A 15,882-nucleotide genomic window follows, 5' to 3' on the forward strand; every position below is an offset into this window, starting at 1 on the left:
GAATTTATGTATCCGGGAACATTCCATCGGAATGGCTCAAATCAGAGTTCATCACCTTGCCAAAAAAGCCAAACACAAACCAATGTGGAGATTACTGCACAATAAGCTTGATGAGTCATCTCTTGAAAGTGTTCTTGAGAGTGATACACAGAACAATATACAGACTGTGTGAAGATCAGATAGCCCCTAATCAATTTGAGTTTATTAAAGCAGTAGGTACGAGAGAAGCTTTGTTCAGTGTGCAGGTCCTCTTTCATAGATGTAGAGATGTAAATAAGAATGTATTTGCTTGTTTCATAGACTACCAGAAAGCCTTTGACTGTGTAAAACATGAAAAATTGATGGAGATTTTGATAAATATTGGAATGGAAGAAAGAGATCTGCGAATCATCAAGATGCTGTATTGGAATCAAACAGCGGTGTTGCATGTTGAAGGAGAACACACCGAAGAAGTCAAAATCCTGAGAGGAGTGAGGCAGGGATGTATCTTGTCACCTATACTATTTAATTTGTATTCAGAATACATATTTAGAGAAGCCTTGGAAGATATAGAAGAAGGAATTTTGATAAATGGAATGAGATTAAACAACATCCGGTATGCTGATGATACAATTATATTTGCTGATACTATCCAAGCGCTACAATCACTAATGGATAGAATTGTAAGAGTCAGCAGCCAATACGGGCTTGAAATAAACACCGCAAAGACAAAACTCATGGTTATAAGTAAGGAAAATATTTCTGGAATAAACTTGGTTGTAAATCAAAAGAGTATAGAAAGGGTAAAACAATATTCATACCTTAGAACTATAATAAATGAAGACTGGGATTGCTCACAAGAAGTCAAGGTATGCATTGGAAAAGCAAAAAGTGTGTTCCAGAAAATGAGTAATGTGTTTAAAAGCCACAATCTAACTTTAGGGACTAAAATCAGACTTCTGCACTGTTATGTATTTTCTGTTCTTTTATATGGTGTAGAGACATGGACCTTAAATAAAAACACAGAGAAGAAGCTGGAGGCCTTTGAAACATGGCTTTATAGGCGGATCCTGAGAATATCTTGGATCCAGAGAATGACAAACGTGGAAGTAATGAGAAGGATGCACACAGCACCTCAATTGATCAAGATAGTGAAATGCCGAAAGCTGCAGTATCTGGGACATATAATGCGCAACACAGATAGATACAACCTACTCCAAAAAATCCTTCAGGGGAAAATCAACAGCAAAAGAGGTCCTGGAAGAAGACGAATATCTTGGCTTGACAATTTTAGAGGCTGGTGTAATATGTCATCAGTTGAACTGTTCCGTGCTGCCACAAACAGGACGAAAATATCCATCATGATCGCCAACATCCGAAACGGATAGGCACCGAGAGAAGAAGAAGAAGAAGAAGAAGAAGAATTGAAAAATGTTACGACAGGAATAGGCAGTTGTGTTTCATAGATCTAGAGAAAGCATATGACAGGGTACCGAGGGAAAAGGAATTAAATGTAGATTATTAAAATCAATCACAGGCATTTATGTTGACAATTGGGCTTCAGTGAAAATTGATGTTAGAATGAGCTCTTGGTTCAGGGTACTTACAGGGGTTAGACAAGGCTGTAATCTTTCACCTTTGCTGTTCATAGTTTACATGGATCATCTGCTGAAAGGTATAAAATGGCAGGGAGGAATTCAGTTAGGTGGAAATTTAGTAAGCAGTCTGGCCCATGCTGAAGACTTGGTCTTAATGACAGATTGTGCCGAAAGCCTGCAGTCAAATATCTTGGAACTTGAAAATGGATGCAATGAGTATGGTATGAAAATTAGCCCTTCGAAGACTAAATTGATTTCAGTAGGTAAGAAATTAGACAGAACTGAATGTCATATTGATGATACAAAGCTAGAACAGGTTGATAATTTCAAGTATTTAGGTCGTGTGTTCTCCCAGGATGGTAATATAGTATGTAAGATTGAATCAAGGTGTAGTAAAGCTAATGCAGTGAGCTCGCTGTTGTGATCAACAGTATTCTGTAAGAAGGAAGTCAGCTCCCAGACAAAACTATCTTTACATCGGTCTGTTTTCAGACCAACTTTGCTTTACGGGAGTGAAAGCTGGGTGGACTCAGGTTATCTTATTCATAAGTTAGAAATAACAGACATGAAAGTAGCGGGAACGATTGCTGGTACAAACAGGTGGGAACAATGGCAGGAGGGTACTCGGAATGAGGAGATAACGGCTAATTTAGGAATGAACTCGATGGATGAAGCTGTACGCATAAACTGGCTTCGGTGGTGGGGTCATGTGAGGCGAATGGAGGAGGTAAGGTTACCTAGGAGAATAATGGACTCTGTTATGGAGGGTAAGAGAAGTAGAGGGAGACCAAGACGACGATGGTTAGACTCAGTTTCTAACGATTTAAAGATAAGAAGTACAGAATTAAATGAGGCCACAGCACTAATTGCAAATAGAGGATTGTGGCGACATTTAGTAAATTCACAGAGGCTTGCAGACTGAAGCTGAAAAGCATAACAATCTATAATGATAATGTATGTATGTATGTATGTATGTATGTATGTATGTATGTATGTATGTATGTATGTATGTATGTATGTATGTATGTATGTATGTATGTATGTATGTATGTATGTATGTATGTATGTATGTATGTATGTATGTATGTATGATTTCCAGATCTGAGCCAGCCAAGTACTTTTCACCTATTCTGAGCCCCTTCCCAGAGCGCAATCATCTGTCTTTTGTACACACATTTCCCCTATCAACGCTGCATACTCAATACCTTGTAACCCACAAAAATGCCAAATCGAGTTTTTAACAGGAACATTTTCAGTCTTTGTCGCCTCTCCCTACTACAAAATCTTGCAAGCCATTGACAATGATAAAGCATTCATTTTCCATTATAGTGTAAGCCACATGCAAACTTACATCTGAATATGTGGAATGCAATTTCTCGTATCCTAATGAGAGTGGTTTACGAGTTTTTCAGCTTATAAATCTCATATTTTGTCCCATATTGGCTCAACACAACTAAGGTTAAGTTATAAGGAGATTCCCACCTTCCAATACTTATCAATTTCTATATAATGGTTTTATTAATTACATGATATAATCCAGCTTAATCTCTAGGACATGTTTTGTTCCGAAACGAGTTTTTGCCGATCAAGTTCTGCCACACTCGGGTAAGAATCCCTCAACAGAACGTTGTAACAGTATGAAGTTCATTTAACATGTTCCTGAGCATTCTGCGTAATTGATATTTAAACAGGGATGTGCATGGGGCTTCTAGTTTTATTGGCATGTGACTTAGGATGTATCGAACATTAGAGAAATGGATAACATCCTCTGTTCTTTTATGTGGAGAGTTCATTAATTATTGAAATAGAAGTGCGTGTTTAGAATATTGTGAGATTATTCAAACTTACAATTATGATGTTGGTTTGTTAGTTCTAATGCTACAGTATCATAGGTTCATTATCACTATCAAAGGGTAGGAAGGGTCCACCTCTTCAATACCATTAGTTTGTATATTGTCTTATAAAATTGGGACTAGTTTCGACCCCATGTATATTGGGTCATCTTCAGCCATGCTACAATTGGAAGACATAAGCACACATATAACCAATAATGATATAAACACTCTGGTATGACACAATTTTTAGTCTTAATTTAAAATATTGATAAAGTCCGAACAACATATCCAAACTTGAAACTAAATGACACATCATATGGTATTGAGTAGGTGAACCCTTCCTACCCTTTGATAGTGATCAATTGTCAATACAGACCATAATGAAATTCATAACTTATGATCATAGGTTCTTTCTCATGCTATTCAATATGAGCATGATTTTTGATTACAGTATTTAATTTTCTACTTCCAAATGCTGATTTATATTATAATCTGAGTATGGATTCAGATGAATGACCTAGTTCCTGGTTAATGATGAAATTGAACAGTTTTGTGAGCAAAATCTATTTCAAAATAAATGCAGGAAATTAGACAACGTTCCACTCAATCAAAACCGCATATGAAAAATATGGAATTTAATGAAGCTACGGAGTTATCACCTGAACAGCTACCTATAATTTTGAAACCTTGTATGTGTTCTATTTCCAGGTATCCAAAAAGTTTTGTACCGTATTTTTCAGTGAGAAATAACGACTCAATAATTTCTTGCAAATGCATTTTATTCAGCACATTAATCCCCTTCAGCTTCAATTACATGTTCTCAATGAGATAAAAGCTTATAAATCCTGCCTTTATGAAAGTTCTTGTCCCAAGAAGGGAAAATATTCTCTTATGGCCTGCGTGACATAATCTTGGTTTTGTAGCTGTTGCTGACACAAATGATTATCTATTGACAAAAACAGGTGATAGCCTGATAGAATAATGTCCACCAAACACAGATGTTGATGAATGTTTTGTTTGAGGGCAAATGCAACAGAGCCAGGGAATGGACCAATGATGTTTTCTTTTGTCGTTACCGTATAACACACATTTCTGTCACATGTCAATATCTGGTTCAGGAATGAGACTTCCTTAAGGCGTGACAGCAATGAAGAGCAAGTGATGACCCATTGGAGTTTGGTTTCCTCAGTCAAAACATGAGGAGCCCACTTACTGAGCTTCCAGGTCTTCCCAAGGTTGTGCAGATGCAATAGAATAGTTTCCTCCAACATTTTAAACCCTGTGGAAATTCCTTGCACATTTTATGTGGATCACACTCGATGTTCTCCTTCGTCAGGGCTTCATTGATACTGGATGGACATCCATGTCAAGGCTTGTCGTAGAGGTTCTCATCTCTCGATGCAAATCGACAGAACCACTTTCACGCTGTGCTCTTACTCACTGATGCCTCTCCAAACACGAAGTATATTTTTCGAGAGTACTGCTGTCTAATTTGAACTCACAAAGTAAACACGGCCATAAAACATCCTTTGACACTGACATGTTCATTACAAGTAATGAACTTCATTCTGGTTCCGTATTCACTTTAAAATATCTAAGATAAAAATCCTAAAAGAATTTAATTGTATAAAGTCCACCTGTTCAATACACGTTTGCCATTAGATAAAGGGTCTGTCTAATAAAGCTACATAGGACATGTTTCAACCTAGCCCAGAGCTAAAATAACAAAGAGGAAAGACATATACAAAAAACAGTGACACGCCACGCTAGATGTAATGCCATGCTACATAAGTGGGGACATCGAGAATCCCCTGCTTGTGACTGCGGAGCCCCTTTCCAGTCAGTGCAGCACATTATTGAGGAATGCCCTCTGAGAAAGTATGGTGGACCAGCCCAAGATGTCATCAGCCCTACACCCCCTTCTTAGAATGGCTACGGCAACTGAACATGGATTTGTAAATGTGAACGCTACCAACATTCTTGTCCTTGTATATAGTGTAAAATTTCTTTTTCTTTTGGATACTTGCCGTACAATAAATAAATAAATAAATAAATAACTTCAGATAAAATACAATCAACAATTGCAATGGAAATCTGTGTTCAAAAATTTTAGACGAATTTAGTTGTAAGCATGGGTCCAACTGTATTTACAACTGTATTTACTTACAACTAAATTCATCCAGAATTTTTGAAGCTACTGTATGTACATTTTAAACATAGATTTCCATTGCATTTGTTGATTATATTTTATCTCAAGTTTTTTATGTATCACTGCTTTTAGTATAAGTCTTTGTTATTTTAGCTGACAAGGACCTCTAGGCTAGGTCGAAACATGTCCTATGTAGCTTTTCAGACAGACCATTTATCTAATGGCAGAGGTGTATTGGATAGATGGACTTTATACAATTTAATTATTTTAGAATTTTTATCTTAAATACTGACATGTTCACTTCAGGAACTGCTTTCAACATGACCAACATGCCTCACAGCTCTGCAATGACTGATGGTCGACGGGATTGTTAACATCTGACATCATCCACACAGGGTTGCCGACACTTGCCATTGGAATTTAACTTTTCGTCCCAGTGACACAAACTTTTTTGGATACCTGGTACATCAGATTTCATTCCATTCAGAGATTTATATGTACTTTTAAAAACTCACCATTTCTACTTCATTGAGGCTGTTTTCAGGGAAAAACTTGTCATGCCCAGCAAGTAACTTCCCCAGAAGGACAGAGTACTTAGTGTACTGACTTCCTTTCTGTGAGTATGGGATAACATACTCAGTCTCCGACACGTATGGGTCACGTTCAATGCCATCAACCCGTAACCTGAAACATGAGCAGATTTGTACGTTTTAATTATGGGCCTTAATTCCATTAACATAAGTCTCATCTAATGGTCAGTCTTGTAAGCTGTTGACTGATGGAGGAGCAGAATGAAACTTGCTGGTGAACTGGAAGTGAACTCCAAGTAAATGTACTTTAAGCTCCCTCTGTAGAGCGTCAGCCTCTCTGGATCCCAAACTTAGCAGAGGACCACGCAGAATCAACACTTGTTGGCTGTTCTTTTAGCCCAGTATTCCTTCATATGTAGTGAATGTGTGTGTTTCCGTTGCAGGGACCATACTTTGTACAGTTTGCATATTTGCTGGGAGATCTTTAGAAGAAAGGTTCAGCAGCTAATGTTGTTGCTTCCTTAGCACCACCCAGGGGTCACGTGTAGGGCATTTTAAGGTTTAACCTACGGACATGAAGCAACTCAACTCAACAACACAATGAGGATTATTTCAGGTGTAATAAGATCAACTCCTACCCACTGGCTTCCTGTCTTGAGAACATCATTCCTCCTTCATTCCGTAGAGCACAAGCACTGTTGAGAGAATACTCCAAGATAAATGAGAACCCTGACTTGCCATCCACTTTAATATTCCTGACCTTCAGAGGAACCGGTTGAAATCTAGACATCCGCCAGTTAAGTTCGCTCAGAAGCTCACAGAAGACAACTTCAACCCCTATGCCGAATGGAAAGAAGATTGGTTCTCAAAAACAGGTGAATATCTCTGGCCTTTCTTCCCACCTAATTCGAGATCTGATATCCCAAGAAGAACTTGGACCATCCTTAATAGGATTCGATGTGGTCATGGTGTCTGTGCTGCGTCCCTGTATAAATGGGAAAAGATACAATTCCTCAAGTGTGACTGTGGTGCTCCTTTTCAAACCATCGAACACATTGTAAAGGAGTGTAGCAGAAGAGCCTACCGAGATTGGTTTGATTTTCTAGAGGCCAATACAGAGGCTCTAGAATGGATAACATCCTTGGACATTAAAATATAATGTACTTGCTTTCTTGTTTCTGTATATATATATGCCATACGATAAATAAATAAATAGGTACCATACATGTCGGTTAGTCTTTCTCTCATCATCCTCATAACCCTGTGTGAGTGTGGTTTTTCTGATTTCATCTTGGTCCAGTAGATTTGGTGATCCTAATTCCTTCAGGTCTTTCTCTGCCTCTTTGTACCAATTTGATCTAGTGGTTTTATTCTTTAAGAATGTGTCAATTCTGTGACTCAGTCTGTCTGAGTCCATTCTTTTTAAGTGCCCGATGAATCGTATTGCGCATTGTGTCTGTAATTTTGGAGATTATTTTATATATTTCCACATTTGGTTTTGGAAAATGTACTCCATCTTTGATTCTCGGTCCTATGATTTTTCCCTTATTTTACGTTCTTTCACTTCTAATAATTGTCCTTTTAGTGTTTTGTGTTGGAGATTGAGAGTTTCTGATGCACAGAGAGCTTTGGGTTGGATTACTGTAGTATAGTGTCGGATTTTGCAGTTACAGGAGAGAGTTTTTTGTTATGAGTATTTTTTGTTAACTGAAATGCAGTCTCCATTTTCTGGAGTTGTGATTCAATAGATTTCTTTTCATTACAATTCTCAGTAATCCATTCACCTAAATATTTAAATTCTTTCATTTGAGAGATGTGGTTGGACCCAATTTGAAGTTCGATGGGGCAGTTTTGATATCTGTCAAAAATTTTGATTTTTCTAATGAACTTTCTAACCCAGTTTTCCCTGCCTGTTTTGAAGGAGTTTTGGGCAATTAGTGCCATGTCATCTGCAAATGCTAAATAGTCCAATTCTATGCCTTTATGTTTTGGTCCGATTTGATGTATTGGTGCACCTGGTTTTTGCCATTCTCTTACAACTTTTTCAAGCACACAATTAAAGAGTACTGGGGATAATCCATCTCCTTGTCATGCTCCTGTATCTATAGGAAATTCTCTGCTTAATCTATGCAAATAAATAAAATTGAAGTGTCTGTTTGTAATGTCAAAATAACAGCATTTTACTAAGTGCATACGAAAGTATATACGGTACTTATATCTGAAAACAAATTTTTACCATGTCTGTCTGTCTGTCTGTTCTAGCTAATCTCCGAAATGGTTGGACCAATTTTGACGGGACTTTCACTGGCAGATGGCTTTTTTTTTTTTAAATGCTATTTGTTTGGGGTGTCGACCTATAGAGATCTTTTGCCCCCACTTGCACAATATGATATGAACCTGCATGTAATTGGAATTGTGGAAGTGTAGAGTGTTGAATGTGAGGAAAGGAACATTAAGGACAGCACAAACACCCAGTCCCCAGGCCAGGGATATTAATCATTTACAATTAAAAACCCTTGACCCGGCCGGGAATCGAGCCCGGAGCCGCCGGGTGACAGACAGACATGTTGCCCCCTACACTGCGGGACCGGACATGGAGTAACTTAATCTACTTTTAAATTTTCTGTCTGTCTGTCTGTCTGTCTGTCTGTCTGTCTGTCTGTCTGTCTGTCTGTTTGTTCCGGCTAATCTCCAAAATGGTTGGACCAATTTTGACGGAACTTTCATTGGCAGATAGCTGATGATATAAAGAGTAACTTAGGCTACTTTTAAATTTTAAAAACAATTAGGAGTGGGGGGGGGGGGGGCGACAGTAGGGGAGATATAAAAAGAATAGGCAAAATATCGAATTTGTCATACAGGGACTAGACAAAGCTCATTTTAAGCCCCTTGATGCAAAGAACAAAACTTGGTAAGCCCTACAGGCCTGAAAACCATGTTTTAAGGTCCTAAAACCATTGCAAAGAAGCATTATAGAAGGTTGTATAATATCCAGATGCGGAAAAGGAGAGACGGTATTTATAACACGGATTCCCTGCCTGAGCTGGAGCGCTGCTCACTGAGCTGAGTGGTGGCTGCCTTTGATTTATAGCATAAGAGAGCTATGGCTATTCCAGCTGGGTGGTTCATCCTATTGAGTAGATGAGTAATTGCTTCTAAAATGGCCCTAGGTGGGGTATAAGTGCTTAAGAAGAAAATGCAAAAGTAGTCACAGAAAGTTGTCTAATACTTCCCATCTCTGTCACAATATTACATTTCTCTGTCATTTACACTTCTCCCTGTGGGTGGGGATGGTAGAATAACACCCACAGTATCCCCCGCCTGTCGTAAGAGGCGACTAAATGGGCCCCAGGGGCTCTTAACATTTGGGAGCGTGGGTTGACGACTGCGGGGTTCTCAGCTTAGTCCTGGCATTGCTTCCACTTATGCCAGGCTCCTCACTTTCATCCATCCTATCCAAACTCTCTTGGTCAACTCTTGTTCTTTTCCAACCCTGATGGTATTAGAGCAATGGAGCCAAAGGGACTCTAATTTTCATGCCCTTCATGGCCCTTGTCTTTCTTTTTCGAAGTGTCGGATCTGTTCCATTTTTCCTCTCTGATTAGTGTTTAATAGAGGATGGTTGCCTAGTTGTATTTCCTCTTAAAACAATTATCACCACTATCACCACCACCACCTGTCATTTATACTGTCCTTTCTACTATCCTCCTCCCTTCAAACCTTCCTGGAACCAGCAGCACAAAAGCAGAATTCGTTTCTGTTTTATTAACACTGAAATCAGGACGGGGAGGATTGGTTAACAAATTTCTAAGAAAATTATTCTCAACAGTAATCACAAGGTTGCTTTCCTGTGATGTAGATTTCTGTTTACTTGTAAAAACCAGTGCTATTGCAAATATGTTTTACATATGTTTGTAATAGTAATAGCCTAAAACATGTGTGTTATACTGGTGGAAAACAATGTTAGTATTCACCAAGAAACTAACTTTTCCCATTGGTAAAAAAATTCTAGAAATCAAGGCTTTGAAAGGTTGCTCCTGCTTCTGACCAATTCTCAGGACCATTTTTTGCTACAACCATTCAGCAGCAACAACATCGAATTCCACATTTTTGGCTTAGGTAAGTGTTTATTTGATCCTTATGATCTGACTACCTAAATTTTATCTTATAATAAGTTCATATCCACGGGAAAATTAAAATGGTCAAAGTTAAATATGGGAAGCTTCATCACCCAACTTCAAGGAACTGCCACTGGCCTACATATTAACCTTGTGTAAGTGTAGCAAAATACTGAAGCATGTTTAGTGCGATTGGTCTCTGAGACTGGGTATTTATTAAATTGGGAATGGTAAGAATAGAACAGTGCTATGCAGAATATATTACTTTCACCTCTTGGTTAGATCATTGGTTGGATCATTGTAAGTATATCTAGGTGTTATTATAAGGAAAGATCTTCACTGGGGTAATCACATAAATGGGATTGTAAATAAAGGGTACCGATCTCTGCACATGGTTATGAGGGTGTTTAGGGGTTGTAGTAAGGATGTAAAGGAGAGTGCATATAAGTCTCTGGTAAGACCCCAACTAGAGTATGGTTCCAGTGTATGGGACACTCACCAGGATTATCTGATTCAAGAACTGGAAAAAATCCAAAGAAAAGCAGCTCGATTTGTTCTGGGTGATTTCCGACAATAGAGTAGCGTTACAAAAATGTTGCAATGTTTGGGTTGGGAAGAATTGAGAGAAAGAAGAAGAGCTGCTCGACTAAGTGGTATGTTATAGATTTTGATTCCCATAGGGAATCTGAAATATTTGTCCTGAATGAGCAAATTTATAATACCAATATAAATGGTCCGTTATTGGACATTATAAATTTTCCAGCTAGCTCATTCTTGGTTGCCAGCGTTTCGCCCTCGTGTGCTAGGGTGGGCTCATCAGTTGGTACCTAGCACACCTACCAATACGCTGGCTAGTGCATACCGTGGAGGCCACTGCGTAGGCTAACTGGAGCCACCAGCAGTGCCAATGCACTAAGAGACTTTGTCTCATCACTAAAAATTGATGCCTGCTTGGCCATCAGATGATATAGATTTTGATTCCCATAGGGAATCTGAAATATTTGTCCTGAATGAGCAAATTTATAATACCAATATAAATGGTCCGTTATTGGACATTATAAATTTTCCAGCTAGCTCATTCTTGGTTGCCAGCGTTTCGCCCTCGTGTGCTAGGGTGGGCTCATCAGTTGGTACCTAGCACACCTACCAATACGCTGGCTAGTGCATACCGTGGAGGCCACTGCGTAGGCTAACTGGAGCCACCAGCAGTGCCAATGCACTAAGAGACTTTGTCTCATCACTAAAAATTGATGCCTGCTTGGCCATCAGATGATATAGATTTTGATTCCCATAGGGAATCTGAAATATTTGTCCTGAATGAGCAAATTTATAATACCAATATAAATGGTCCGTTATTGGACATTATAAATTTTCCAGCTAGCTCATTCTTGGTTGCCAGCGTTTCGCCCTCGTGTGCTAGGGTGGGCTCATCAGTTGGTACCTAGCACACCTACCAATACGCTGGCTAGTGCATACCGTGGAGGCCACTGCGTAGGCTAACTGGAGCCACCAGCAGTGCCAATGCACTAAGAGACTTTGTCTCATCACTAAAAAATGATGCCTGCTTGGCCATCAGATGATATAGATTTTGATTCCCATAGGGAATCTGAAATATTTGTCCTGAATGAGCAAATTTATAATACCAATATAAATGGTCCGTTATTGGACATTATAAATTTTCCAGCTAGCTCATTCTTGGTTGCCAGCGTTTCGCCCTCGTGTGCTAGGGTGGGCTCATCAGTTGGTACCTAGCACACCTACCAATACGCTGGCTAGTGCATACCGTGGAGGCCATTGCGTAGGCTAACTGGAGCCACCAGCAGTGCCAATGCACTAAGAGACTTTGTCTCATCACTAAAAATTGATGCCTGCTTGGCCATCAGATGATATAGATTTTGATTCCCATAGGGAATCTGAAATATTTGTCCTGAATGAGCAAATTTATAATACCAATATAAATGGTCCGTTATTGGACATTATAAATTTTCCAGCTAGCTCATTCTTGGTTGCCAGCGTTTCGCCCTCGTGTGCTAGGGTGGGCTCATCAGTTGGTACCTAGCACACCTACCAATACGCTGGCTAGTGCATACCGTGGAGGCCACTGCGTAGGCTAACTGGAGCCACCAGCAGTGCCAATGCACTAAGAGACTTTGTCTCATCACTAAAAATTGATGCCTGCTTGGCCATCAGATGATATAGATTTTGATTCCCATAGGGAATCTGAAATATTTGTCCTGAATGAGCAAATTTATAATACCAATATAAATGGTATATAATGTCCAATAACGGACCATTTATATTGGTATTATAAATTTGCTCATTCAGGACAAATATTTCAGATTCCCTATGGGAATCAAAATCTATATCATCTGATGGCCAAGCAGGCATCAATTTTTAGTGATGAGACAAAGTCTCTTAGTGCATTGGCACTGCTGGTGGCTCCAGTTAGCCTACGCAGTGGCCTCCACGGTATGCACTAGCCAGCGTATTGGTAGGTGTGCTAGGTACCAACTGATGAGCCCACCCTAGCACACGAGGGCGAAACGCTGGCAACCAAGAATGAGCTAGCTGGAAAATTTATAATGTCCAATAACGGACCATTTATATTGGTATTATAAATTTGCTCATTCAGGACAAATATTTCAGATTCCCTATGGGAATCAAAATCTATATCATCTGATGGCCAAGCAGGCATCAATTTTTAGTGATGAGACAAAGTCTCTTAGTGCATTGGCACTGCTGGTGGCTCCAGTTAGCCTACGCAGTGGCCTCCACGGTATGCACTAGCCAGCGTATTGGTAGGTGTGCTAGGTACCAACTGATGAGCCCACCCTAGCACACGAGGGCGAAACGCTGGCAACCAAGAATGAGCTAGCTGGAAAATTTATAATGTCCAATAACAGACCATTTATATTGGTATTATAAATTTGCTCATTCAGGACAAATATTTCAGATTCCCTATGGGAATCAAAATCTATATCATCTGATGGCCAAGCAGGCATCAATTTTTAGTGATGAGACAAAGTCTCTTAGTGCATTGGCACTGCTGGTGGCTCCAGTTAGCCTACGCAGTGGCCTCCACGGTATGCACTAGCCAGCGTATTGGTAGGTGTGCTAGGTACCAACTGATGAGCCCACCCTAGCACACGAGGGCGAAACGCTGGCAACCAAGAATGAGCTAGCTGGAAAATTTATAATGTCCAATAACGGACCATTTATATTGGTATTATAAATTTGCTCATTCAGGACAAATATTTCAGATTCCCTATGGGAATCAAAATCTATATCATCTGATGGCCAAGCAGGCATCAATTTTTAGTGATGAGACAAAGTCTCTTAGTGCATTGGCACTGCTGGTGGCTCCAGTTAGCCTACGCAGTGGCCTCCACGGTATGCACTAGCCAGCGTATTGGTAGGTGTGCTAGGTACCAACTGATGAGCCCACCCTAGCACACGAGGGCGAAACGCTGGCAACCAAGAATGAGCTAGCTGGAAAATTTATAATGTCCAATAACGGACCATTTATATTGGTATTATAAATTTGCTCATTCAGGACAAATATTTCAGATTCCCTATGGGAATCAAAATCTATATCATCTGATGGCCAAGCAGGCATCAATTTTTAGTGATGAGACAAAGTCTCTTAGTGCATTGGCACTGCTGGTGGCTCCAGTTAGCCTACGCAGTGGCCTCCACGGTATGCACTAGCCAGCGTATTGGTAGGTGTGCTAGGTACCAACTGATGAGCCCACCCTAGCACACGAGGGCGAAACGCTGGCAACCAAGAATGAGCTAGCTGGAAAATTTATAATGTCCAATAACGGACCATTTATATTGGTATTATAAATTTGCTCATTCAGGACAAATATTTCAGATTCCCTATGGGAATCAAAATCTATATCATCTGATGGCCAAGCAGGCATCAATTTTTAGTGATGAGACAAAGTCTCTTAGTGCATTGGCACTGCTGGTGGCTCCAGTTAGCCTACGCAGTGGCCTCCACGGTATGCACTAGCCAGCGTATTGGTAGGTGTGCTAGGTACCAACTGATGAGCCCACCCTAGCACACGAGGGCGAAACGCTGGCAACCAAGAATGAGCTAGCTGGAAAATTTATAATGTCCAATAACGGACCATTTATATTGGTATTATAAATTTGCTCATTCAGGACAAATATTTCAGATTCCCTATGGGAATCAAAATCTATATCATCTGATGGCCAAGCAGGCATCAATTTTTAGTGATGAGACAAAGTCTCTTAGTGCATTGGCACTGCTGGTGGCTCCAGTTAGCCTACGCAGTGGCCTCCACGGTATGCACTAGCCAGCGTATTGGTAGGTGTGCTAGGTACCAACTGATGAGCCCACCCTAGCACACGAGGGCGAAACGCTGGCAACCAAGAAAGAGCTAGCTGGAAAATTTATAATGTCCAATAACGGACCATTTATATTGGTATTATAAATTTGCTCATTCAGGACAAATATTTCAGATTCCCTATGGGAATCAAAATCTATATCATCTGATGGCCAAGCAGGCATCAATTTTTAGTGATGAGACAAAGTCTCTTAGTGCATTGGCACTGCTGGTGGCTCCAGTTAGCCTACGCAGTGGCCTCCACGGTATGCACTAGCCAGCGTATTGGTAGGTGTGCTAGGTACCAACTGATGAGCCCACCCTAGCACACGAGGGCGAAACGCTGGCAACCAAGAATGAGCTAGCTGGAAAATTTATAATGTCCAATAACGGACCATTTATATTGGTATTATAAGTGGTATGTTCCGAGCTGTCAGCGGAGAGATGGCGTGGAATGACATTAGTAGACGAATAGGTTTGAATGGCGTCTATAAAAGTAGGAAAGATCACAATATGAAGATAAAGTTGGAATTCAAGAGGACAAACTGGGGCAAATATTCATTTATAGGAAGGGGAGTTAGGGATTGGAATAACTTACCAAGGGAGATGTTCAATAAATTTCCAATTTCTTTGAAATCATTTCGGAAAAGGCTAGGAAAGCAACAGATAGGGAATCTGCCACCTGGGCGACTGCCCTAAATGCAGATCAGTATTGATTGATTGAACAGGCTAACAAGTACATTCATATCAATAAAACAAAATAAACTAAAATGCAAACAAAATTAATCCATTGCAATAATTCTTCTTCTCTTTGATAGTCCATTTTATCTAAAGCATAGTAAAATATAAACTAGAATGAAAAGTTCAATAATTCTTAAGTGTAAAGTAAATAATGTACAATAAAAATATATACATTGCCAGGTGACTGCAATGATCACAACATACATAGTGTGGGTAGTCTCAGGAAATGCATTACAGCGTCTTGTCATAGTGGTCACATTTCCCACTACCGAGAGTACGAGCTGCCCGTACAAGGTACAGTAAAATCTTGTTGAGACATTTATGCAGGGGACAAGGAAAGAGAACTTGTTAAATGAGAAAACGTACTAGTGAAAACGCAAATAAATCTTTCCAACAGGGATGTGGAAACACTTGAGACTTTTTCTTTGACATTCATGCAATTTACAAGGTGTACAACTTTGCTTCCGCCATTTGACAATGGATGGCGACAATGGTATGTAGCGGTCAAACGACACAGATCGCAGACGTCAGGCAGTTAGCTTGGACCTCGGTCAACATAACCCCATTCAAACATTAGTCG

At 39.8% G+C, this 15,882-nt stretch overlaps 1 protein-coding gene across 1 annotated transcript in view; it reads right to left on the reverse strand.

Annotated features, from left to right (window-relative positions):
• The window catches only part of LOC136878799 (uncharacterized), a 140,301-nt gene that overhangs the window by 111,188 nt on the left and 13,231 nt on the right, over positions 1 to 15,882 (reverse strand). Inside the window, exon 3 of the mRNA XM_067152281.2 lies at positions 6,077 to 6,245. Coding sequence (XP_067008382.2) covers positions 6,077 to 6,245 — 169 coding nt within the window. The remainder of the gene's footprint in view (positions 1 to 6,076; positions 6,246 to 15,882) is intronic.

This window comes from Anabrus simplex, chromosome 8, assembly GCF_040414725.1.
Source record: "Anabrus simplex isolate iqAnaSimp1 chromosome 8, ASM4041472v1, whole genome shotgun sequence".
NCBI lineage: Eukaryota > Metazoa > Arthropoda > Insecta > Orthoptera > Tettigoniidae > Anabrus > Anabrus simplex.